This window comes from Camarhynchus parvulus, chromosome 11 (genome assembly GCF_901933205.1).
Source record: "Camarhynchus parvulus chromosome 11, STF_HiC, whole genome shotgun sequence".
Taxonomy (NCBI): Eukaryota; Metazoa; Chordata; class Aves; order Passeriformes; family Thraupidae; genus Camarhynchus; species Camarhynchus parvulus.
This window is the reverse complement of record NC_044581.1, coordinates 20,227,526-20,253,751: the sequence shown is the minus strand read 5'-3', so window position 1 is coordinate 20,253,751 and position 26,226 is coordinate 20,227,526. Positions and strand designations below refer to the sequence as shown.

Here is a 26,226-nt window from a genome sequence, read left to right as displayed (position 1 = left end):
CAATCTGGAAATGCCCCAAGGACTGCAGGGAGAATATGTGAGTCCCTCTGTCAAAGCCCAGAGGTGCCTCACTCTGCTCAGCTGCAGAATGCTGAAAGGCCAGAGGTGCTCACTCTGGGCACACACCTGTGTGGATGGCTTTAGCATGTTAAAACAGTAACAGAGAGGAGTCTGCAGGCAGCCAGGGAACAATCTGCCCTACACACTGCAGACTTGCAGGTGAGAAGAAGAACAGTAGCTGAACAGTGCTGAATGAATATTTTGTACAAAGAATCCTTGGTTTGTGGAGGTGCCTCAGCTTCTGGATTTTTGAGGGTCCAGCAGAGACCTCTGTGCCAGCTGCAAGCAGAAGTCAAACACCATATTAGCATTCTTGTAGGGAGAAAAAGCAGCTAAAAACCAAGCAAACCCCACAACAACAACTTCCAAGTGCCTCTGCCCCTGGGTGTGTGAGTTACTCAGTGGCTGAGTGCTCTGCAACGTGGGCCAGCACTGATTCCCACCACCAGTCACTCACCAGCATGTTTGGCTCATGTATTATTCAGGAGTATTATTTGTAAGCCTTGGGGAAGTTTATCATAGTTGCAGACATGCTTTTTGTGTAAGAACTTTTATGATAGTTGCAGACGTGCTTTTTGTGTAGAAAGGTTAGTTCTGTTATTATCTTTAAGCCAATTTATAAACCAATTATAGTCCAGTGACAGATGAGGTTTAAAAAGTCAGATTGGAGGGTCCTTGGACTTTGACAGCTTGTACCAAAATGAGTCTGTACTCAGGAAAATCTGCTGATGAGGTGTCTGCTCCCTTCCTAATTCTGTGCCAAATGAGACACTGGGTGCTAGAGGTCACTGAGGCAGGGCTGGCTCCCCAGGGAAGCTCAGTGCCCAGGCTCATGAGGCTGGGGTTTGTTACCTGCATGCAGCACGTGCTCAGCAGAGAGGTCAGCTCAACGCCACCTCTTACAGCAACCACAGATTCCTGGAGATGCAGAGTGAATGAGCTGCACAGCAGCAAGCAGACACTGCAGATGTCCAGCAATGAAATAAACCAGACCATGCATTAATGAACAAAAATCTAGGGAGGTTATTAGTTTTCAGACACAATGCAAACAGTACAGTGGAGGTTTGCAGATGTGTGAGGTACCACTTAAAAATGGCAAAATTAGTGCATTAAGTCTGCCTAAAGTCTTTTTTTAAAGGTATCCCCATAAAGCTAAATGTTATCTGATACTCTTAGATATTACTGTGAAAGAAAGGAAAAAGATAAAATTAATATTATTTTACTTCCTTGAAAATATTTCCTCTTTGATATCTGTTTGCCAAACCACACAAAATTTCACATAAAACACCAGGTTCAAGGACTCTGGAACATCATATGAGGATCTCTGCAATAATGTGTGACCTCTCTGACCACATCAATGGAGGGGATTTTTGTGTCCTCTTTGCCACCCCCCAAAAAGAAAGAAAAGCTTCTAGTGAAACCAGAAATCAAAAGCATTCCTATCTTTTGATGAATATACCATAAATTTTTAAACAGTAGAATTAAAAAAATGAGTTGCTATAACACATCACACTATAAACTGTTCCTCAGCTGCTGTTAACTCACTGGTATTTTTATCCCAGTGATTATTATCTGAAGTTTTATTAGAAGCCATTTGAGAACATAAAGTAGAAACAGCATACAAAAATAATTTAGAATTACTGCGTGGTATTTAGCCACTTTGGTCAGAAAGCACTCTGAAAAGGCCTAACAGGATTTTTTTGGCCACTACTTAGGGTACTTTGTGGTTGTAATGTGACAATGATTAAACCACAAATGATTTAACAGGTTTTTTTTTTGTTGTTGTTGTTGGGTGGGGGTTTTTTGCCAACACAGATGTCACAATCTTACTAAAAAAAAACGAGTATGGCAAGGTTCTAGTAACTTCTCCCCAAATTGTGCTAAGGTTAAGTTACATTTAATTTCCAAGTGTCCACAGACAAGGGCAAAAGGCCCAATGTCCCCTGGCAGTGCCACTGAAATGCAGACAGAACACACAATCCCAGCCCAGCCAGCAGCCCACTGGAACAGATTAAAATCTGCCAACTGGCAGAGACCATATCAGACATAAAACAATAGGTCTTCAGAATTCAATCAGACCCAGTTTAAAAAACAAACCAAAACATAATTTAAATACTAAAAACCAATTATCTCTTCCCTCTTCACTTGGGTGCTAGAGAAACAATTGTCATATTTGTGATTTTCACGCTTTCTTTTTGGCCCACTGCAGGAAACACTCAGTGTTTGCTCTGGTTTTGAACGTGGTGTCCTGCAGCACCAGGTAAAGCAACTGTGCCATGGGGCAAAGCCCCAAAAGCTGGGCTCTGACACTGCCAATGTTTGGGCAGCAGTGAAGCTGCTCAAGGCTGTGTGGATGACCACACGGCTCATGGGGTGAGCATTATTTGCCTCATGGGTGCCAAATTCAGGGATGCCATTTCTGACTGTGCTTTCCAGCTGTGGCATGGCTGCATCTGGCTGCCATGGGAGGAGAAGAGCCTGTTAACTTGCCCAGCACAAAAAGGGTACTAGACAGGATTTGCTGCTGTGTCACACCTGCAAATAGCCTCAGTTCCGACTGCAGGGATTGCCAGACCTGCCCCTGCCCTGTGCCTGGAGCCCCAGTGCCACAGCTCCACACCAGGATGGTATTTCTGGGCAATAAAGTCACCCCTTTATTCCCCAGTAAGATTCACCTGCCTTACAGGCATGGGAGTTACTGGAGGGAAACAGAGATTGATCCCCATCACCTCTGAAATTTGCACTTCTTCAAAAGGCTGAACAGCACTGTGCAATTCAGCTGTCCTGTGACATTCCTTTTGCATCAGTATGGAGGTTTCCAGCAGTAAGTCCATCCTGTGCACGGATGATGGAGGTTTTCAGCAGTAATTCCATCTTCCCAGTTATAAACCCTGCACAAGGTGAGCTGTCAGGCATCAGAAGCAACATAAGGGTAACATTCTGCCACGCAGAAACATCAAGAAAAGCAATATGAATAGATGCAGGTGTGGAGCAAGAGGAGGGATTTTTTTCCATGTCTGGAGGCAGCACTGGAATTGAGTTTTGCCAGACACAATTTTACAGCTTGCTCCTTCCAAAAGAAGTGTATGTTGAAGAGGAAAAAAGGAAAAGGATTGACAGAATGAAGGAAGTGTGGGAGGGAGTGATTGCAGTGTGGAAACTTATCAGTCTTTGAAGCTCAGCAAAGAGCCTGTTTAGATAAGACTCAGGGCAAACAGCACAATTTATGTCTGGCAGGTTTGCACTCTGACAGCTACAGCTGATGCAGTGTCAAGATTAAAGGACTTGTGAACTTTGCACTTCAACTCAAATTACAGCAAATATCAAGCACAATTCCTGAACACTGAGCTGTGAGAAAATCACTGCAGGTACTAAAAATCAGACAAGGTACAGGCAGCTCATTCCCCCAATATCACTATTAAAATCAGAATTGCACAATGTTACAATACACAGCATGTTACAATTAGGAAAAAAGGATTTTTAAAAAAAGCTCTTAAACCAAATCCCATTAGGTATAGAAAGGCAAAAACCTGCAGCCAATTTAGGCTGAGTCTGTAAAGATATCTAAATGTATTTGCTTGTGCAAGCCACACCTTTGAAGAATCCCTTAAAGTAGGGAAAAATCCACTGAGCCATGGCAGCTCCTGCAGACTCTGCTCAGGTACCTGGAGAAGAGAGAGATCTCAGGGCAGAAACAGTTTAAATGCCTGTTTTTGTACCCTGGGGGGTAACTCAGCATTATTTGAGCCTCTGAATGCTGCAGTGGTCCTGCCCATCCCAGCAGGAGCAGCAGCTCCCAGGTCTGCAGTGAGAGCCCCCACATTCCAACAGAATCCTGCTTTCCCTGAGGGTCTGCAGCACCTGCTGAGGCTGGCAGGGGAAAATTCCCTTTTCTTTCACCTCTTGCCATGGGTTACTGCTGTGCTGAACAGGTGACCAGCAATGAGAGCTCTAGTAATCAATCATACCATTTTTAATTAATATCTTGAAAGAATAAAGAATTTCAATTTTACTGACAGTATTGTCTACACATCCTTTAGTGCCTTCTGCTTTTATTTCCAAAGCAGCAGCAATGCCTCAACCATTTACACTGAGAAAACCAGAATTAACACACCACAGAAAGCTGGTCTACCTTTGCTGGGTCCATCTCAGAAAGGCAGTTTTCAACTTCTGTTGAATTTTTTGTTTGTTTATCAATTGATGAACATTAATGCCAGCAAAAAAAGTACAGTCCACTCCATTCAATAGAGGAGAGAGAGCAGATTGCAAATAGCTTTTAAAAACATATAGTGACAAGATTCACTTTCCAATCTGTCTTTCAACATTCTGAACTGCAAGGAGGGGAAAATAATACTGTGGTGCCATTCAGCAAGATTTGTGAATATCAAATATTGGTTACAACATGCCCTAAAAGGATTTGCTCTTCAGAGGAATTGGAATAAAATCTTCAACTTCTGTCATTAATTTTTTATTCCTGAGAAGAATTGTTTTGCTGCAGATATTACAGCAGATTAATAATGATCAGCAGTGCTTTAACTAAAATATGACAATCTGAATGGGAATAATTCACATGGGCATCTTGAAATTATACAAACTGTAAAACAGATTGTGCTCTCATACCCTTCCCTGTTGTGCCATTGTCAAAAGTTCCAGTTTACAGTCCAGTTTCTTTTTAAAAACTCACCAAAATCAGCTACTGTTTTTATACAGCACAACAGAGAAGCATGACCACGTGGTGTTCCACTAAATACAACTCTGGACTACACATAATAAAAAATACTACATGCACAAAACTCCCATTGCATGTGAATAAGAACCTTCTACCTGGGAGGATAAATATTAGTAACAGTTACAGTTATTCTCTTTAGGTATAATAGATTTCAATCCTAGTTGGATACAGTGACAATTACTCTAAAGCAGTATTAGAAACCAAAAATCAATCTGAATTGTAAAGAAGTCATATATTTGTTGTGGACAAAAAGAAGCAGTAATCTATGAAGCTGCAAATTTTGAATTTGCATATGTTGCCAGGTACAACTCTGCTCAGCTTAATAACAGAAACACCTGCTGGTAATATGATCTGTTATGCCAAATATATATCCTAGCTATTAGGTTTCATTAAATTGTTTTTATTAAACAGTTCTTTAATTGAGTTATTTTAATCTTTGCTCTTGGTACTATTCTACCTGAGCTGGATTCTCCACTCTTCTTTCTTTGTTAGAGGCATTTTACTAGAAAATAGAACAGGGACTCATACTGCTGCTTTGAATTCAAATCACAGCATTTTTTGTTATTTAAGTAGGTTATTTAAACTGGTAGTGGTTCACTAAACTTACTTCTTGACAGTCTGACTGAAAGAACTGTGCCTCAGTATTTAGGTACCAAAGGAGGACACACCATCCAAAATCTACATCCTGCTGTACTAAAATAGACCACTCACCCTGGAAAGTCCCTGGGCTTGCCCCTCTACCCCCATCAGCTTTACTACTTCAGTCCTTTAGCATCAGGCAAACAGGGAGGAGGCGAACCACTGGAAAATAAAGTGGCCTCTTTGTTTTGTCCTTCTAATTCACAACATTCCTTGGAAGGCTGTACATGGGAAAACCAGCTAAGACAACCCCTTCATTGCAAAGCACTTAGGAAGTTACAACAATAAAAAAACCCTGAATAAATCAGGAGAAATGCACAAAAAGTGGTCAGAGTTTCACAGAGCAGCTCAACTGAGGCAGTTACAGCTGCCCACAGGACAAAGACCATGTGGGATTAACTTGGTTCTGCATCCCGCACCTACAAACACACAGAGGGACAGCAGGAGCAGCTGGCACTCAATCTGCAGCAGGACACAGGGGTCACCCACAGGAACACCCTGCCTGCCTTCCAGGCTGCCTCTGGAGGTGGCTCATGGTGACCTGTGATGTTCCATCCTAGAGAACTCCCAAGGACTGTTCCTCCTGCTCTTCAAAGGAAGTCCTCAGTCCCAGACCTACAGAAGGGCTCCCCTGAATCATTCTGTTTCTCAAATTGTTCATTTGGAAATGACAGAGTGGAAGGGTAGCTCCAAACATTACAGAAACCCCTTCAGACACCCATTCTCAAGTGCAAAATGCAAGCCTTGACCCAGTGAGGCACCTGGAGCAAACACAGAGGAGGGACCAGCAGCTACAGGGAACTTTCTGAAGTTCTCTGAGCCAGACACTGCTGGCCTGCGCTCAGTGGCTGCTCCAGCCTGCTCCCCTTGGCCTCCCCATCTCAAAACACCTGAGTCTTTTGGGAACTACTTACCTCTCTGCATTTATTTAGCACCTACAGCAAAAGGGTACCCATTTCTTGTAGGCTCTGAGGATCAGCTGGTATCTACATGATTAATAAAAGGATCTTTTATTTGCTTGGTATGTAGGTCTACTTCTTTGCCTGAAATGCTTCTGACTGTACTTGAAGTGTACTTGACTGCACTTTCTTGGTCAAAGACTATATGGCAATCCTGGCATCAATGAAATCTGCAAAGTCTGATCTTTGACCCTGGAAGACAGGATTTAAGAGCTTAAAGAACCCATGTCTTTAAGTGAAACTGGATTTCTGGGAGAGCCACACACAAGAAACCTTCCAGCCCTAACATGGAGAAACTTCCATCTTGTGTTATCAGAGATGTCAGTCCTGGGGCAGAGATTTTCTTCAAGACCTTCCTCAAATGCATTTATTGGAAAAGCAAAGCCTGAAAGCCAGAGGCAAGGCAATATTCACTGTCTTGGATAGCAAAATGCAGAACTTGGGATATGCATATAAGATGAGCTCCAACTTGAAAAATGCAGAGATAGAAATCCTATAGAGAAAGCCTGTGGTAATGTCAGTATCCCAAGGAGGAATTCACACTGCACATAAACTGATGTGATGAACAACAACTTCTGTGCATATTTGGAACTAATTTTTATTTTTCGTTTTATTGAAACAAACAAACATCAATCAGCAGATATTCCCAGCTGCATAGCTAATGTTTGAATGCAATTTTGATTCAATGGGGACTCTGTATACACAAGCTTTTCAAATCATAAAAATGTAGAGATAGGGACTTGAGTGGCTGCCAACCTGGCCTTACTCAACTGTTCCTTGGGAGCAGTTTGCTAGACAAGGAGATCTTTTTTGAAACTGGAATTTAGGACAATGGACCTTACAGAGCGAGGTGTTTAAATTCCTTCTTCCTTGCACCCCAAATATTAATGTATATAACTTTAATGATTAAAAAAAAGACTTTTTTCAACATAGATTTTGCAGTAGTACAAGGCATGCTAAGCACAACCAGCTCCCTTCCTTCCCCTTCTCCTGTGATTTTCCATTTCTACAGAAAAGACAGAGAGTTATGCCTGGAGGTCCCAGGATGCAATTGCAAAAGGATGAAGATGGAAAGTATGTGATTGCTCCAATATTTAGCTCATTAATCTTAAAGACTCTGTTTATGCTCTAGTGCATTAATGCAAAATAGTTCTAATTGCAAAGCTGAGATAGGCATACATCCTTTTTAGCTCTTCTCAACACAGTAGCAACTTATTATACTTCAGAAACTTCAATGCTTCTACAAACAGAAACTGTACATAGAAACTTTCTATATGTAGCAACCATACTGTCCTCATCAACTAGGAATTAAATTTATAATAATATAAATATTGTATTAATATATATATTATTAATATTCTTTAAATGCTTAAAATAATAACCCGACCAAAAAATAGCAGAAATCACTTGAGAGGCTGCCCATGGTATAAATACAGAGCCATTTGCTGAAGAATAAAAGAGAATCCACTCCACAGAGATTTCCCCAACCCCACTGGACCCTGTGTGTCCCTGACAGTAACACATTGGTGCAGGAGCAGGGTGGTGCTCAGGGCTGGAATGGCCACAGCTCACAGGGCCACCCAGCAGTGCCCTGCCCTGGGCACAGCCACAGCTGACACACGGCCACTGCTCCTCAGCAGCACCTCCCTGGCCTCCACCACTGGCATTGCCATGGGCATGTTTCATGTTTTCAACACAGCATGGAGTGATTCAGGTTAGGAGGGATACCAGGAGGGTTCCAAGCCCTGGCTCAGTGTAGGGTTAACTTGAAAGTTAGATCGTGTTTCTTCAACAAATTGTTTTCTTGAGTTTTTAGAGAGGGACTTAGAGCAAAACAAATTATTTCACACTTTTTTTCCCAACAGATTGGTATTAATTCCAAAGAGTAAAAATAGTGGTCTCCCAGGTGAAACCAGTGACAAACGATGGATAACAAAGCTAACACATAGACATTGGACCTAACTTAAGCAGCTAGGGTAAAGGATGGAGTGAGACAGATTTGGGAGCCATGCACACGTGCCCTTTCTAACCCTCCAGATCTCTCCACTATTAACCACATGCCCAACTTGCTCAGAGAAGAGTCTAATCTACTCCTGCAGCTCAGGTTTTCAGCTGCTGCCATCAGAGGTGTCCACAGGAGGTGCTCCAGACACCAGAGCTGAGATCTCACCCCTGCCCTTCCCCACTGCCCTCAGCAGCCTCATGCCTACTGAGGCTGTGCTACTCAATACTATTTTTCCACCAGTTTGCTTTTTTAAGCCTGGGCAGTTATGGGGGTGGGGGAGAGCTACACTAAAAGCAGTAATTTTATGGTTATAGCATCAAGGACTGCAGGGTTGAGCAATATCCACTGGCAGTGTCTGTGTGAGCTTTGCTTGGCCCCTTGGTGCTGACGTGTTCCGGTTCAGTCCTTCAGTTCCACGAACATCTACCCCTTTACACAGGATTTCAAATTACCTAGGCCTTTCTGATGATGCTGCCCATTCCAGTCCTGCAGTAAAATCTTTAAAAATGTAAAAAAGTTTCAGTGACACTTGCCAGAGGAAGAGACCCAGGGCTATGTTTTGCAACGAAGGCAGCTGGCTAAAGGACAGAAGACCTCATGCAAGCAGAAGTGCAACATCCATTCATGTGTTACTACAGCCATGCAGGAGAGCCTCAGCAGCACCAGTGGAAAAGCTTCCACCAGATCAAGCAGAGCTTCCCACCAAGCACAAGATGCAAATCCACAGGAAGCTCCAGGTTCATTTACTTCTAGGGCTACCCAGTTTATAGAATGCTCCAACCACCAAGGCAAGCACAGCTCCTGATAAACCACTGAAGATTTCTCTTCATTATATAACTCCTCTTCCATCTGTTATAAAAGCTGAAAACAAGCAAGAAAAAACCCAAGAGACTTCACAAGAAGGCAAGCATGGCAAATGCACCTAAAAGTTGCCTCTGGTAATCAGCAACCTTTCTTGCACCAGACTCAAGTTCCCACAGGATGCTCAGCAACTTGCTTCAAATACAGGGGGTTTAAAAAATTTATTTTACATTTTTTTCATTAATCATTTCCTTTCATTTTACCAGAGTTTGGCTTGACAATCTGGAGTGTAATTTGCAGAAAGGCTGGGCTCTCAGCAGCTGTAACAGAGGTCAAAACAGCTGCGGTTTGAGCAAGAGCAACGTTCAACTCTCTTAAAAAAGATCTCGAGTCTGAAGAATTTCCATCTTGGAATCCCACATGAGTCAATAGCTTTTACACTAACTTCTCTAGCCTGCTGGCTCCTGCCTGCAGAAGGGGGACTGCTGCACACTTGCACATCATGAAGATGCAGTGCAAGCAAACTTCCTTGCCTGCCCAGCACCTTTGTACTGTTATGATGAGCACTCTGAGAAAAAACTGGTGAGGACACATTGATAATTTTGGATTCAGAGCAGGTTTTGCACAGTAGGCAATAAACAGCTCCAGGCCATGCACAGAACAAAAGGTTAAACTAAATTACTGAATAGCTGCTCATTAGTTCAGCTCTTACTGTTACATGCATTGTGTGAAGACAGCAGAGTGAGAAACAATGAATGTATCTACAGGAACATTTAATTCCAATCATCCTTGGAGGTGAAATCTCTTGGTTGTCCCCACTTACTCTGCTTTTGTGTACACAGTGGAATGCTGAAATGCATGAATTGAATTCATTTCAGATGAAAGTAAACTGGGAGATGTGCTTCAGGACTGCATTTAATGTGCCTCAACCTTTGGCAAATCCAATGAGATTAAAAAAGAAAGCAGAAGTGAGACAAATTAGGACACGTGGCTTTAAAATTTCACTCTTTTTTAACTATTCTTTCTATGTAGCATATATCTGTAAAGCATATATATATATATAAATATATATAAATTGTTTCTCAAATCACTGTTCTGAGAAAGAAACAGACGATGCCTCAGCCACTGAAGGAAATGAAAGTGTCAATTTTCTGCACATCTGCCCCTGTATTTTAGTTCTGTGGAAGAGGAAATTTAATGCAGATGGACTTGACACAATTAAGAATATCCCCTAAGCAGAAATGCAACATTCCTCTCTAACATCTCGGATCATAGGCCTGACTTTGTAGGAAAGACAATTAGCCCACTGCCACACTAGCACACTTTTTTACCTTTCTCTTCAGTGACAAGCATCACTGTCTTCATCAGTGCTCCATGTTCAGTGGTTTCAAAACTGCTGATTATGCAAGACTGACTAAGTCTTCTTCCCCTTCTATTTTAAAGAGATTTTGTTTGTGGCAGAAATTGTGACAACTGCACTGAACTTGGGCTGTAATCCTACAGAGAGTGTTTCTTAACTTTCAGAATATATTATTTGCCTTGCAGAAGGAATTCTGTTCTTGGAATTTTAAGGTAAGGAGACCCATATATATGATTAGAGCTGTTTGTACATTGGGACCATGCACAGAATGTAGCAGATGAATGCTTCTCTATAATGAAATACAATGTTTTGGAGTACTTTGAAAATTATAACAATTGTTTGTATATAGAAATATACACAGAATTTATTAATAGGTCTATTATCTCTCAGAAAGTATCTGCACTCAAAAGTTAATTAGGTTCACATGAGAGCCAAACTGAAAAAAGAAATGCAAATCTCTGAATTAAACACACCTATACAGAATGTTTAAGGTTGCTAGCAAGCTGTGTCCTTCCATAAACACAGTTATGTAAGCCAGTATTTGGTCAGTGACTCTCCCTAAAGTACTCACTCCCTATCTTGCAGTCAGAAAGACCCCAGGAATCATTAACATCCTGATGACAACTGCTAGATGTGCCCTGTGAGCCTGCCACAAGGCACAATTAAGGAGATAAGCAGCATTTCCTACACTGTGCTGTGCCCACTCTCACCCAGGTGCTCCAGGAACGGCTCCTGCCACCTGACCAGGCATGGCTGGCTCTGACCTTAGGAACCCTGGGAAATGAAGACTAACAAAAATAACAGCAAAATTAACATAGGCTCCACAATCCAGAAAATCCCACTGAAAAATATCTCACTAAATCTCACTAAAATGATGGCTCTGGATTTTAAATTCAGTGCCTCTAACCCTGCAAGTTCATCTGCCTCTTCTTTTAGAGACACAAAGTATTACAGGGAGAAGAGACTTGTGAATTGACATCATCATTTCTTGGCCCTCTGTGGCAGTACCTGGCTCCCCCAGGGGCAGATCCCAGTGCTGCAGTCCAGGAGCTCCCAAATGAGGTTTGTTTAAGGAGCTGCAGCCTGACAAGTCTGTGACACTAACCATGATATAAAGGTCAGCATTTCCATTTCTCCTTTTTCAGAATCCTGGTCTTCCAGGAGATATTCAAAAGGACCTAAAAAGCAGACTTCCCAGATGGTGAAAATTTTTGCATGTTACCAGACTCTTGACTAGATCTGTAATTCAAGAGTCCAAGTTGCATTTCATTGCACTCTGTAGGAAAGGAATGGAACCAATGAACCAGCCCACAGACCATTTTCTGTAGATACAAAATTCATCATTACTAGTCTCATGAAGAGTGTAAATGCATTTGCACTGTTCTTCCAAACAGGCAGGACAACAATGAGAACAGAAAGTTCAGTCCCTTTTTCTGCCAGAGATTAAGAATGGTTTGTCTGTCTGTGGATCTCAAGCTCCCAAAGCCAGTTAAAAGACCCTTGCTTCTCAGAAATACTCAATTTAGTATGTCCTTACTTTCTGACACTGTAAATAAAGTGTTCGGCAAACTGAAAAATTCTCTACACCACCCTGAGCACATCATATTAGCTCTCAAATTCTGAAGACGGTTTGCAACTTATTAGCATAAAATACGGCTAAAAATGTTACATGAAATTAAAGGTGACACTGAAATGCAACACGAACTGTGAAGAGGAATAGGGACAAGTCTTGAGGAGAGGAACAGCAGATGATGAAGAATGCATATTGTTTTTAAAATAGCAAAATATTTAGTCTCATTTTGCAGGTAAACACTAAGTGTCATTTCTCCTGATGCCTTGAGAGGCTACCTAGAACAGAGGCTAGACAGAGTTAAAGGAATAAATAGGGATTTATTCAAAAGGCTTTCAAAGGATTCACCTTGAGCAGAACAAGAGCCTGGCCAAGGCTACACCCAGGATGGACAATGGATCACATGCTTTCACACTTTGATAAGCTTTGGTCCATTCCCATATTGGGGTTGATTGTCCAATTACAGCTCCAGGTTATGCAGTCCCATCCTCCCAGATTGCTCTCCTCAATTCACTGTTGTTTACAATTTTAGGCCTGAAGCTGCAATGGTGTCCTCAGTTCTCAGGCTGGAAAAGGATTGTTTTGTCTGACTAAACTGTGGCGAGATCCTGCTAACACTCTATATAAAGTTCAGAGTTATATACTAATGCAGAATCTGGAAAATATGAAAGCTAAAACCTAAAGCATCACTCCCTTGCAAACTGCTCAAATCAACAGAGCTGCTGCCAGCCTGTATAACAGGAAAATTGCTTCTGTTCCAACAGGCAATCCAGAAAGCTCAGCCACTCAAGGCCTGATGACTGAAGACTAATACAGCACATTTAAAGGATAAGTGTGCTTTGTGCATTGAGTACATTCTTCTTGAAGATGTTCCATTAGTAATACTGAGAAATGCTCAAGTACCTTCACCAGTGACAAAACCACAGCAGCAGCTAGCTCTAAAACATTTATTTGCTGGCCTGAAAGCAGAATGAGAGAAAAATAAGGTTTTCATTAAGCCAGACAGTTGTTTCAAATGAAAATGTGTATTTGTTGGATCAGTTTGCCTGCAATTTAAAGGCATACAGTGAAGTACCCAATAGCCAGTGCTTTTGAAAGCTTTTTAAGGCTAATTATCCTTCCCAAAGATGCAAACTCCATCCCCTTTTTCAACAGAAGATTTCTATTGTGCCTACACATAAAATGCAAAAGATATTTGAAACAAACTGAAGCACAACATGTGCTCACACGAACTCTGACTTCAGCTTTTGGCAGAAGCTTCCTGAAAAGATGGCTGTCTGTGTCAAGACACATCTGAGCAACAACTGTCATCATTACTAGTCTCATGAAGAGTGTAAATGCATTTGCACCATTCTTCCAAACAAGCAAGACAACAGTAAGAACAGAAAGTAGATGAAGGGAATTTAAAATAAATAAATATTGAAGTGTCTTATTAATTGTGTTAATAATTGTTTCTATGTTATGCCTTTAAAAGTGTATGGAAAATGTTGTGTATCCTACCTCTATATATTAGAACCATGGAAATTAATTTTACCATCTTGTTCCCTTCCAACATTTTCTAAAATGCCAACATAATTGATCTGACAGTCTGAATGCTGCTACCAAAGCTCAGAACTCCTGCTGGCAGATCTTTTACCTGGCTTGATTGCTGCCATGACAGCCCTTGAGGCCTTCAGCACTGCCTCGTAGACAGCCCTCTGGTCAGCTGTGAACTTGCCATTGGCAGGGAAGGTGCAGGTGATGTCAGAGCTGTAGCAGTAATATTCTCCTCCCATATCAAACAGGCTGAAAAGGAAACACAGGGGAAAGAAATGAAAACTTAGTTCCAAAGAAATAGTAGAACATGGTAGGTCTTTGTCTTGCTCTGCACTCAATAACATCTACATTTTGGTAGATCACCAATATAATCACTGCTTGAACACTGTTCTAAGTAAAGCAGGATGACAGTCCCTTGGAATCTCCTGGCAGAAGGGTATCTGCATTCCATATGGCTTCAATGGACACCCTCATGGGCTGTGCTGGTCAGGATGGGAATGCTCAGAGAACACAGAAAGGAAGATGATAAGTACATGAAGAATCCACTTTAAGCTCCTCAGTTCCAGTTTCTAGGAATTCTTCTCAGAAGAAAAAACATGTTCTTTTTTCTTTCCTGAAAAATGCTAGTACCACATACAGAATCACAGAATCACAGAATTTCTAGGTTGGAAGAGACCTTTAAGATCATCGAGTCCAACCCATCTTCTAACACCTCAACTAGATCATGGCACCAAGTGCCAGATCCAGTCTTTTTTTAAACACATCGAGGGATGGTGACTCCACCACCTCCCTGGGTAGATGATTCCAGTATTTGATCATCCAGCTTCCAATACAGAATTCCACTTAACAGAGAAATGTTAATGGAATAAGGATTATGGAAAGAGACAACCATAAAAGTACACACAGTACAGATCTCTGCATCAGAGGCAGAAGAAAGAAATTATGAAGTGGGGTTTCTTTTATGGGGACAAAAAAACTGGCTTACCCCTTGAGAAGTGTATTTATTCGATACATGAATAAATGACTCACCTCAGATTGCTCAGCTGCCAGAAATCAAGCTACAAGAACAGCAAGTGGGACTCTACACCCTTGTGAGGACCATGTTAGACATTTGCAGTACCATGCTTCTCAAGCCTGCTTGATAAGGCATTGCACTGCCTTCAGCAGGATCAGAAATCAGTAAATAACCAAATCACCATTTGGACCAGACAGCATTTGAGCAAACAACCCCCCTGGTTCATCATGTATTGATTGCAGGAAGGCACATTTTACACACAAGATTTTGATCTTGATACAGTATTTGTGTGACCTCCTGATTTCTGTGGTAATGAGTCAGAGTTGAAATCTGTGAATTTAATTCTTCTTCCAACCACCCCAAACAAATCACCACAAGAAATATGATTTTCCTTCACTGTGTTCGAAAACCTTGGAGTTTTCCTCCTCTTGCTGCTTTCTCACAGCAGGGTCAGTCAGACAGCACAAGCAGAAGGCAGGGCACTCCATTGGGGCAGCCTCTCTGCCACTGACTCCTAATTACAGCAGCACTTAGGGAAACTCTGCAGTGTGGCTCTGTCCCCAAGCAGCATGTGTGACTAGGTAAGGATAAAAATAAACTACCACAAAAATTGCTATCACACTCTGCTGTAGCTGATCACCATTTCCAACACAACTGCACTGAAAGCAATGCACAGTGAGTAAACAAAGGCAATCATGATAAAACTGAAGAATATTTCAGCAGGGCTAGGGCTCTTCTTGCTGCATTGCACACACAGACACATGAAGATTTACTCCAAGAACTTTTAAAATCCACTCTACAATTTCCTCCAAGAACAAATCTCTGCCCTTAGTGAGTCTCTGCCCTGCCTGGAGTCTTTGCCACCCTCCCCAGACTGGGCAAGGTTCAGCTGCAGAGACTTGCAGGACTGGAACATCAGGAACTGCCCCAGTGGCTGCAGCTGCATGAGGCTTAAAGCTGCAGGAGCAGCTCCTTGGCAGAGAGAGAGCAAAGTTATCTGTGTTACCAGGCTGGTGCACACAGCACAGCTGTCCACCTAAATACAGAATATGGAATGTTAAACCAGAGAGTTGCTAGTTGAAAAAAGATACAAAGCAGGCAGCGAATGTCAGGGTGAAAAAACCACAACTGGACACCAGAACAGGAACTGTAAACCAGCCTGGCCAAACCTCAAAATCAGAAACCCCATCAACACTGCCTAAATTTTGATTTTATGGTTAGACTCACTTCTAAAAATTACTAAAGATGCACATAAAAAAATCTACAGACACAGAAAAGCAGTTGCAGCAACTGAGGATCGTGGAAGAAGCTGCTCCATGCTGTATTGTACCAACAAGAAACAGATCAGTTCTAAACCTTTGAACCCATCCCAGACTGACCCTTTCAAAGCCACAAATCAAGTTTCAAGCTGCTCTGTGGGCTCTGCAGCAGGGCTGTGGCCTAACTGTTGCACTTACAAGTGTAAATGCCAATGCAGCATGGTGACAGTAAAGCTGTGACTTACAACTTGAGAACTCCCTGAACATGTCTACTGGAAGTTGCTATGCTTTGTGTATTTTATTGTATATTTTACCCTGCAAAGTAGTTATTCTGAACTTACCAGAGGCAGAATTTTACCTATGTCTTTAACCTTACAATTATCAGCATTTTCTCAAACCCATTCATCACTCAGTGGCTGTTAAATAATTTTTGAGTTACTGGAGAACTGAGCAATGGAAAAAAAAAGATCACAAAGCTGATGGTACACCAAAACAAGGCTCACAAGCTAGGAAGCACCATTTGTTCAGGTCTCTTGGCTTCCAGACAAGAGGAGACATGAGGGAAGATGATCTTTCAAATTCCACCACAGACCATCCAGTCTGTATGCTTCAGTGAGAAAGCATCCAAACCAAATGGGACATCTGGGAGATATTTTGGCTCTTATCAGGAATTCTCTTCCATTTAACTTCAGTTGGGAACATATCCATTAGCTAAAATGTTGCCCAAGACATGGAAATAGCCAAAATATTGTAGTTATACTGAGAAAATAATGGGAGCCTGAAAAGATCCCAGTTTCATATATTTGCTTGACAGGCAAAATAAATGGTGAAGCACATTTACATCAAATCAAATAAAATGTTTTACAGCTATTATCTTTTCCTGTTGACTAACCAGAAAAAAAATTTTAAAAGAAGGTTCCTTATAAAAAACACATTTACTTTACACTGAAATTAGATGGTAAATTGAAAAAGATTCTACTAGTGCATTCTAGTTTGTTCTCAACTGCATGTACAAAATTACCTGTCTGATAATGTAATTTTAAAGGGGTCACATACAGAAACAACTACTTAATGTTATTTGGACTGTTATCAAATGTAGCAGCAATAGAAACAAATTAAAGGCAGAAGTGAGAACAGGCCTACAGGCATCTTGATCTATAGCTTACCTCTTAAGAGCTGTTTAAAACCAGAACAACATATGCAATAATATCATAAACATTCACCCTATCACATTTCCCTTTTAGATGAATTAAGTGCTGCACATGTAGCAGACTGTGTATGTCATCATTACATATACATTGCACATACTTCACATTTTGTATGACAAAACTTAACTGTGAGTTCAGTTTTCTGCTGAATGATGAAAAACTCCATTCTAAAAAGACCCTTTCACCACTCCTTTTGCAGCAAGAACACAATTGTGAATTGCTGATTTCAACGAGATGCTAAGGCTGAGGCAGTCAGGTTTCTGAGGCATTTGAAAGGGATGCTGACCAAAGAGAGACACTGGGTTTTATGTCAAACTGTTCATTAATTCAGCTTGGAGCTGAGGAGGCCAGCTCAATCTCTTTCAAAGCCTTCTGAGAGGAAGCTAATCTTGCTTTGCATCATTTTGTTGTGAGCAAAAGCAACGGACACCTTCATTTCAGGGTGAAAATGCATGATGTATAAAGCAGATCTAACAGCCAGAAGACCTGAGCACTCCATGAAACTCCATGCTACTGTTTCAATTTATTTTCTAGAATGACCAGGAAGCTACACCATAGGTGAAAGATGCATAGCAAAAATAGTCTAAACTTCTTGGAATTATGGACATAGGTCTCCCAGTGGAGGCTTCAGTTCTGTGTGTATACACAATCTTTCCTACAAAACATATTGCAAAATACTGTAAACATTACTAACTAAAACTGAACAATGCAAAATATAAGAAAAATCAGATAACATGCCAGTTGTTCTACTGACAGAATGCCTTACTTATGAACCAGTAATCCAACATTAGCCAACGTTGTTGGAATACAAGGTTCCTTCTGCCTGCTTTATAAGCCACCTTCAAAAATAACTAAGAGCATTTAATTACTTTCACAGGGAAAAACATAAACCCACAAGTTTAAATCATTTTGCACATAAACCAGTATCACAGTCAAAAAGGAGAGACGTGTGTGACATGCCACAGCATTGCAGAAAGGCTTGGCTGGACATGCCCCTCCTCAGAGCAGCTCCCCAGCCCTTCCCAGCAAGTCCCTGCAGCATCCTGCCATGTACAACACAACTGGGGCTCTGCTCCCCGTGCAGGAACCCAGCAGGGAAGTTTGGAGGAAATATTTCAAGTCCTGTCAATTTTAAAATGAATACAGGTTTGTAAGTCAATGCTGGAACTGAAACACAACGTGATGCACAAAAGCTCCTTTCCCCTCCTTTCCCTCTGAAACAAAATGGATGAGTAAGACATGGCTGTGTTACTTTCACAGAATATTGGCACCACAAAATGCAGATTTATAGTTACATTTTTTGCTTTCAAGCCAAGAAAAATAATATGCATTTTGATATTGATTTTAGCTTTCTTAACCTTTGACTGTGAAGCACCATGAACACTTTGCGTAACATTTAAATTTGAACACTGTGTACTATAAAAAGTCATAGTTCTTTTCTTCATAAAGTCACTGTATACCATTTTTCAAAAATAAAGCATCATCTTCCTTTAAGCATGTGTTTTACTTTTATAGGCTTGCTGACACTTTTATTGTCAAATAATTCGAAACTGCCAGGCAATGAAGCAAATTATGGCCAATATCACAATGGGAAGCAATACTTTATTTGGGATATCTGAGCCATGTGTATGAATTGTTATGATCCAAGCACCAAGCCAACCCAAAGACAAGCTCTCGCAGGCATTTTTTGGGAAGCCTACATCTACTCCCACGAGCTAACACATAAAGCTGTCACCTTCCTGCTCCACAGAGCTGCTTGATCTGTACACTCAGAGCTGGATCTCCTCATGATGGTTATAAAAGAATTACTCTTGTGCAGCTGTTCATGTGGCAGAGCGATGACTGGGGTGAAACCCAGGTGGATGTCCTTGTGCAATGCACCCCGACCCAGTGTCCTACTGAGCATCACCCACCTGCAGCCCACCTCCTCCCCAGTCTGTTCTCAGGACAAAATCTCCCCTTCCCCTGGGTGGGTTTGCAAGACTAGCAAGCAGAAAACTGATCCTGCCCTATCTTACTGTGCCCTCCTCACTCCTCAGGTTAAACAGGTGTGAAAACTGAAGCACTTTACTCAGCAACATTTACTGAGGTTTGAGCCATTACCAACCAACACACCTATGAGCAGCCACACACATGAACTGGTGCCAGCCAGTCTTAGGACAGCAGGAATAAAGGTACACACAGTTTTGTCTTCCTCTTACTGCCATAAAAGCAAGTCACCCCCAGCTGGAGATTTATGCGGTGTGATCTCAGCATACTCTGCTCCGAGTTCACAGAGAGCACTCTGTGCTTTACACCTCATGCAGCAATTAAATCCTTAAGTATTCACACACTCACAAAATCCAACTGTTTGTTTGGTTAAACACTTCTAAGGCAATTTCAAGCTTAAGGGAACTAGGTATCAGCATTTCTATGAGATATGTTTTGGAGACAGGCCAACTGATGTGGAAATCGGGTGGTTTAATAGGAGACCACAAGAATGAATTAATGTAAATGATATCACAAGGAAGAAAACAGAGAGATAAGTGACACATACTCTTTCATACACTTGCATTTTGACTAGCCAAGAGTTATCAATTAAAAAAGCAACACCTGGTAAGATAAGATCACAAACCCCAAGAGAGAATTGGGACAGCAGAGTGTGTAGTCCTACTGTGCTCAGGAAGAGGTTTTTTAAGAGAAGCTTTGCTGTTACCAGCTTCCATCTGACATAGCAGACAAGGAACTTGTACTGGCTCTGTCTTGAAGCCAGGCTTGGCTCACTGGTTTAAAGCCAGCTTTTTGTCATCAGCACCCATGGAATCAAGAATAACCTTTAAAAAGTGTTGGGGAGTACTTTTTGTGTAGGAAATTTGATTCTGAGTATTCACAAAAAATCAAGTTTTGTTTAAGCCTCCTGTTCAAAAGGAGAGGCTGTAGCCACACAGGTAAATGTACTTACAGCTGCATGACTACTCTCCACCCAGCTGCAAGTCAGGTAACCATGGGGTCCCACACTTGTTGTTTCTCCTCAACTGTCCTTTCATCTTGTCTACCTTCTCCATGACTTTTTTATCATTGCTCATCTTGTACCACTGTCTCACTTCACAGGCTTGCCCAAACTATCTCAAAGATTATGGGAGTCTTGTCTCAAACTCTTCTCACAGAAGATGACAAAATCTACCACTAACTAAGCTTTGCTCAGTTCGAGTGTAATAAAAATAAACATTTCTGTCTACACTGAATTTTGAAGGAGAGAGGATTGCCTGCCTGGATCTCTACAATTCCAACTACAGAGACTTCAGTGGCTGTAGCACACAAAAGTTTGAGCTGGCTGGATTAAAAAAATAGAAAAGAAAGCAAGTGAACACAAAAGCTTCAGTGGGTGTTGGTGCCTGCACTGCTCAGGTTCCCCCTCAATCACAGACACAGGGCAGTGGCTCACAGAACCAGAGCAGCAGTGTGCTGGTGGGAGCTGTGCCCCTGCTCTGCTGCTTCAGCCCTGATGCTGAGAGAAAACCAATAGAGTGTGGGAGTGTCCTCTCTCACAATGGTTTGTGCCAAGCAGACCTTCAGATCCATTCCTCCCATAGGATATGAAATCTAAATCTCACTGGATGTACCAATGAGCTGCATGCAAGAGCTGCTTCAGTAAACACCCATGTACACTAGTAGGATTGCTATTTTCATCCACAGCCTAAGAAGGAGTCCCTTGCTTACAGCATTTATGTCTTGAAGAAATCTAAGATGAGATCCTTAAGTTTCTGCACTAAACCAATCAATTTCCATGACCAAATATAAGCCCTCTTCCATCCCCATGTAGTTTGCAGTAATGCCTTCTTAAAAATGTTAAGTTTGCCCAAAGCAAAGAGCCAAAAAATCTTCAGACTGGCTTGTTGACAGATAAATTCACCCCGAGTGCCATTGTCAGAGTTTCAGCTAAAGCAGAGGGATGTTTCTGATACAGAGGGGCTGCACACAAATTACAAGTCCTGGGAACACCACACCAGTACTGCTGGGCTGGGGGAAGGAGCACTGAGGGCTCCACAAGATGCAGAAGGCAGCTGAAAACCTCAGCCAGATCCCTGCTGACAGTGTGCGAGACCAGGAGCAGGCTCAGGGGAAGTTCTGATGAAAGGGTTACCTATCTGACTTGTCTTTTTGCTGAATGGATGATTTCTTTTTTCTGTCTTTACTGCCCTAATTATTATCCCTTTTTAACAGACATATTTACTGAGCCTCTCAACTTACTCTCTTCAGCAGTACTCTCTTTAGCAGAGACAATTTGCTGAAAAATCAGCAGAGGTGACAGCAAACCCCAAGTTCTGGCTGGTTTCCATCCATGAGGAGCCTCCCCATTGGAAAAGCAGTATCTGGGGCACTCATGGCTGCAAATCACTTGCTCCAACAAGGAGCAAGGAAGCCAGAGCTGCAGGGAAGAGAGGGGGCATCCAGGGAGAAACCTGTATTGGCAGCTGACTGCTTCCCAATCAACACAACAGCAGCAAAGCTCACTGGCTCCTCACCAGAATGTGTCTCACCTGACAGGGTAAGAACAGCACAGCTCCAGTTACTGAATGGCTGCAGTTGACTAAACCAGTCCATTTCTAGATGTCTGCTGAGAAGTGGGAGGTACTGAAAGTGAATTGTAAAAGTTTGGTATTTCCAAAACAGGCCATGATTCTTGGGTGCTGGCATTCAGAACTACAAGCCTTAGCTTCCAGCAGCTGTGTCTGGGCACTCTGACCTGTGCTGCCCTGACAAACAACCACTGGAGAGCAGCTGAACAGGTGAAGGGGCAGATGTTACTTCATGATCTTACTGTAAATATTGTCACGTTTTCTTACCTGTGTGGGCATGCTCACACACATGTGCCCATGAAAGTAAAACACTTCCAATGTCTTTCCATGATGAAAACTGTGCCAGTGTCCAATGGCACAGGTTCACTTAGTTTTTTTGAAAGTCTCTGTTTTTTTTGCTGATTGTTCAAGCAACCTCCAAATTATCAGTTCTCAAATGGAGCACAACAGACAGGAGTTTTAAAATATTCTACAGAAGCTGACAACAGAATGAAAAACCCCTGAGAAGACAGTTGCTAGCTTTTCCATGGACATGTCCAAAAGTTCAAGCCAAGTGCACAGCAGTGAAGGTAGCAACCAGTATTTCCAAAAAGGAGGCTGCCTATTCCCCCGCTGAGCAGGTTATTTTGCCTGTAAGAACATTTCTTTCCTATTTGAAGGAAACACCCACTCCTCATGGCAGCCCCTGAAGTGGATTGTAAGGACTGCAATTAGGAATAGTCCTGCCCTGAACAGAACTGAGCCCTGATGTGGAGCAGCAGGACTCCCCTGAGGCTGTGCCCTGCTGTGGGCAACAGGAGATTCTCTGGACAGACACAAGGGAAGAACTGACCCTGACTGATACAAGGACTGGCAATTACCTCTGCTTCAGGGGCAGTACACACAAGTTGTGCTGGGGACTTACCTCTGAGAGGTTTAAAAGCCAGGCAGACTCCCACTAAAATTGCATTTTGACCTACCCAATTGACTTCCCCACACCAATGAGAAAGATTTTGCTACTGAATTCTATCCAACACAAGCAACATCCATCAAGAGCACATCTATCACACTGCATGTGTGTTTGTGTTAAAGACCACCACAAAAAGTAGATTACAAGTCCAACAGAAGCCAGTTTTTTTCAGAATATGCTGGGAAGGCTATGCTAAAACTATGACAGATAAAACTCACAGTTGACAATTAAAAAGACATTTCACATACATTATAGACAGCAAAAATTACAAGGCAGACCATACTACAGCCCTTAAAGGAAAGCTAAAATTTGTTACAGCAAACACACTACTAATACTTAGTGATCTGAGCTTTGGTGAATAGGCTTATTCTTATTTCTGACAGCAAGCAACCTCACAGCCTGAATTAACCAGTACTAACAGAAGCCATTCAATTACAGCAAAATTATTGTTAATTCTAGCAAATACATTTCTCTATTTTTAATCAAATCCAATTTTTCTGAATTAGCATAAAATTAATATAGTCCATAGGTACAACCAAATGAAAAATACCTACGCTTGATGAAAACAGTAAATATTAATCAAACCAGAGGAATCAGGCCAAAGGAATTATTTCAGAAATGGATAGCCAGTTAATTTTGCAATCAACCAGTAAGTAGCAGCAATGTACTTTGTATTATTATTAGAAACAAAGCCATTACTACCAACAAGCTGTTTCAAAACTGCAGACTGAAAAGTTAAAGCTAACCATAATTTTTGCATATTATTACAGCACTGAACTTCAAAATGCATAAAAGTGCACAAGGCCAAATGAAAATACTAGTCCCACCCACATAAAATGGTCGAGCATTTACATCTGACACATGAACATCCTGAGATCTTACAAGCAGTGCTTTCAAGAAGTAATAAATACATTATTTTGTACTATAGGATAGATGGTTTTAATAGCAGACACTGAAGGACTTGGGTTGGAAAAGGAAGGACTTCTATTATCTGATGGAAAAAGAGGGCCAATTCCTGCTTTTTAAATACAACATTGCCCCCACCTGGACAAATGAGTTTTGGTTCTAGGTTGATATTAGTATTGTACAACTTGATAAAATACTGAGAATTCCAAAAAGAGTTTGATAAACAGATACAGCAAACTTTGATCATCTTTTCTGGTATACCTTTTTCAAGCTCACCTAAGTATTTTCTTGACTTATTGAACATTTTCCAATATTTTCCAGAAATAAATGACAGCCTGAAAATATTTTCCTGAAAAAATGACTCACTACTCACAGAAAGTCTTACACTTACTCATTCTTCCAAAGAAGAAAATAGTGCATTTCCTACAAATAAAACTGTATAATATTACAATAAATATGTGAATATAGTTTCAATGCAATATGTGTACTGCACATGCATAGTGTCTGCATATATAAAAGAGAAATACACACGGATTATACATGAATTGACAAATCTTTTTGTTATAGAAAACTGTGTATTGTACTTTGAGGTCAAAGGTTTAAAATCAGCAAAGTAACTTTTATTTTAGCTGACAGAAGGCTGAACAACTGAATGAACAACTGAATCTGGCAGGCTCTTGCAAGAAGCAACTTTCTTCTGTGATATTCTTCACAGAATCACAGAATAGGCTGAGTTGGAAGGGATCCAAAAGGATCACCCAGTCCAGCTCCTGTCCCTGCAGATCCCCAGCAATCCCCCCTGGGCATCCCTGGTGTCCAAACCCTCCTGGAGCTCTGGCAGCCTCCAGTGCCCATTCCCTGGCAGCCTGGTGCAGCCTGCCAGCACCTCTGGGGGAAGCAGAACCTTGCCCTGATCTCCAAACTAACCCTAACACACACCCTGGAGTGACCACCCACTCCAGGGAGCCTGAAAACTGCCCTTTGTCCCTTTTCAGACATTAAAAATAAACAGCCCCAAACATTCAACATCTTCCCTGTGTGCTTCATCCAGAACAACCTTTCCCAACTACCTGCACTTGCAGCCAGGAAAAGCTCCCTGTGATGAACAAAGCTTCTGAAATGACAACAAGAGAGGTGCTAGGATGATCTTTTGAGAGCACCACAGCTAATAATACAAAGAAAACACCAAAAGCTACATACAAGTGCCAAATGGGAGGAAACAAACCCACGTTTGACAGCTTGAGCAGAATGCATGCGTGTAAAGGCAGGGCTCCCAGAGGGCTGCTGAGTGTTTGCTCTGGCAAGGGCAGGGTGTTACCAATATGAAAACTTGGGCAAAGCTCCCTTCCTTCCACTGCTCTTCTTTTAGTGCCCCCTGCTGTCAGTATGATTCTGATGATTTAAATTTGCACTGGGATATTAAGGAAAGAAGTAGAAACAAAAATATGCCTCAGAGTTAAACCATTCAGCTGAAGGCTTTCTGCAATACTGGACAGTTTTCCATATCTCCAGCTCAATCATTTGACTCAGCAAATAGCCATGCTTGTTGATACAGGCAAGACACACTCAAATCATTTAACATTATGCAAAGGTTGTACTTTTATGACAGATGTGTTTGGTTTTCTGACACTAACAAAGTTTTCTGGTACCTGAATAAAATAAAACTATTTCCAGGTAAAACTTGTTTTATTGTATCCACAGCAGCGAGGGCACATCATGGGAACAGCAGTGAGAGAGAACAGCAGTTCTGTTTCACCAAGGACACTGTACTCTGCCCAGTGCTGTCACTGAAATCTATAAATTATTTCAATAAAATAAGTAATCAATAAGCAATTATGTGAATGTTAAAATAAACAGTCAAATAAAATGAAACCCATCATCTGATTATCCAACCTGCTTCTATTTAAACTTCTAAAAGCTAGTTTTATTTTATAAATAATAGATAGTCCCACTGTGAATACAAGGTTAATGGATTCTCTCCTAGGTCTGCTACACTTCCCAAGCAGTTGATGCTGGTTGTACCCCCCTTATTTATGCTTTCACCCCAGCCCTATTAATAAATCACACTCTGGCCCTGGCTCCAGGGAGGAGCAGGGTCCCCCTGCAGCTGCCCCAGCCCAGGTGAGTGCCTGTGTTCCTTGGGGTCTGCTCTTCATTAACTTTGTAACTGAGGAGGATATTTCAAAATGTTACTATTTTTTTTTTCAGGAGAATAGAACATTGTTTTCATTATTTTGCAAAGCCAAAACTGACCTACTAACCCCCAAAAATGTTATTAAGTGCTTGAAGGTCAGTGAACCTGCCTATGAGAGTTGTTTACAAAGAGCTGAATTTTCACTGAGGTACATTTGGCAGATGCCATAAAAATACCAAGACCTGCAACTCCTGACACCTGCAGGAAAGCACCCCAGGTAACAGCTGTATCTATTTCAGTTACAGCTGGGGTCAGGCTGATTTCTTACATTTCTATTATTTAAGCGGAAGCTTCATCATGAAGAATCAATGTTTATTTTAAGATCACAGAAGCATTTTTTATTTGCCAAACATTACAGGAGCCCTGCTGATCAACTGCAACAGCACAATCAACTCCTGCCATGTGTTTGGCACGTGGCAATGCCAGGAACCCACAAAGTCAGGCTGCCAGAGCCAACAATGCAATAAACTCCAATTT

The 26,226-nt window shown here is 41.6% G+C and overlaps 1 protein-coding gene across 2 annotated transcripts in view; it reads right to left on the bottom strand.

Annotated features, from left to right (window-relative positions):
• Positions 1-26,226, bottom strand: part of PEPD (peptidase D) — a 151,832-nt gene that overhangs the window by 26,681 nt on the left and 98,925 nt on the right. For both annotated transcript variants that reach the window (XM_030955803.1, XM_030955802.1), the window contains one exon: positions 13,760-13,908. In XM_030955803.1, the coding sequence (XP_030811663.1) occupies positions 13,760-13,908 (149 nt within the window). The remainder of the gene's footprint in view (positions 1-13,759; positions 13,909-26,226) is intronic.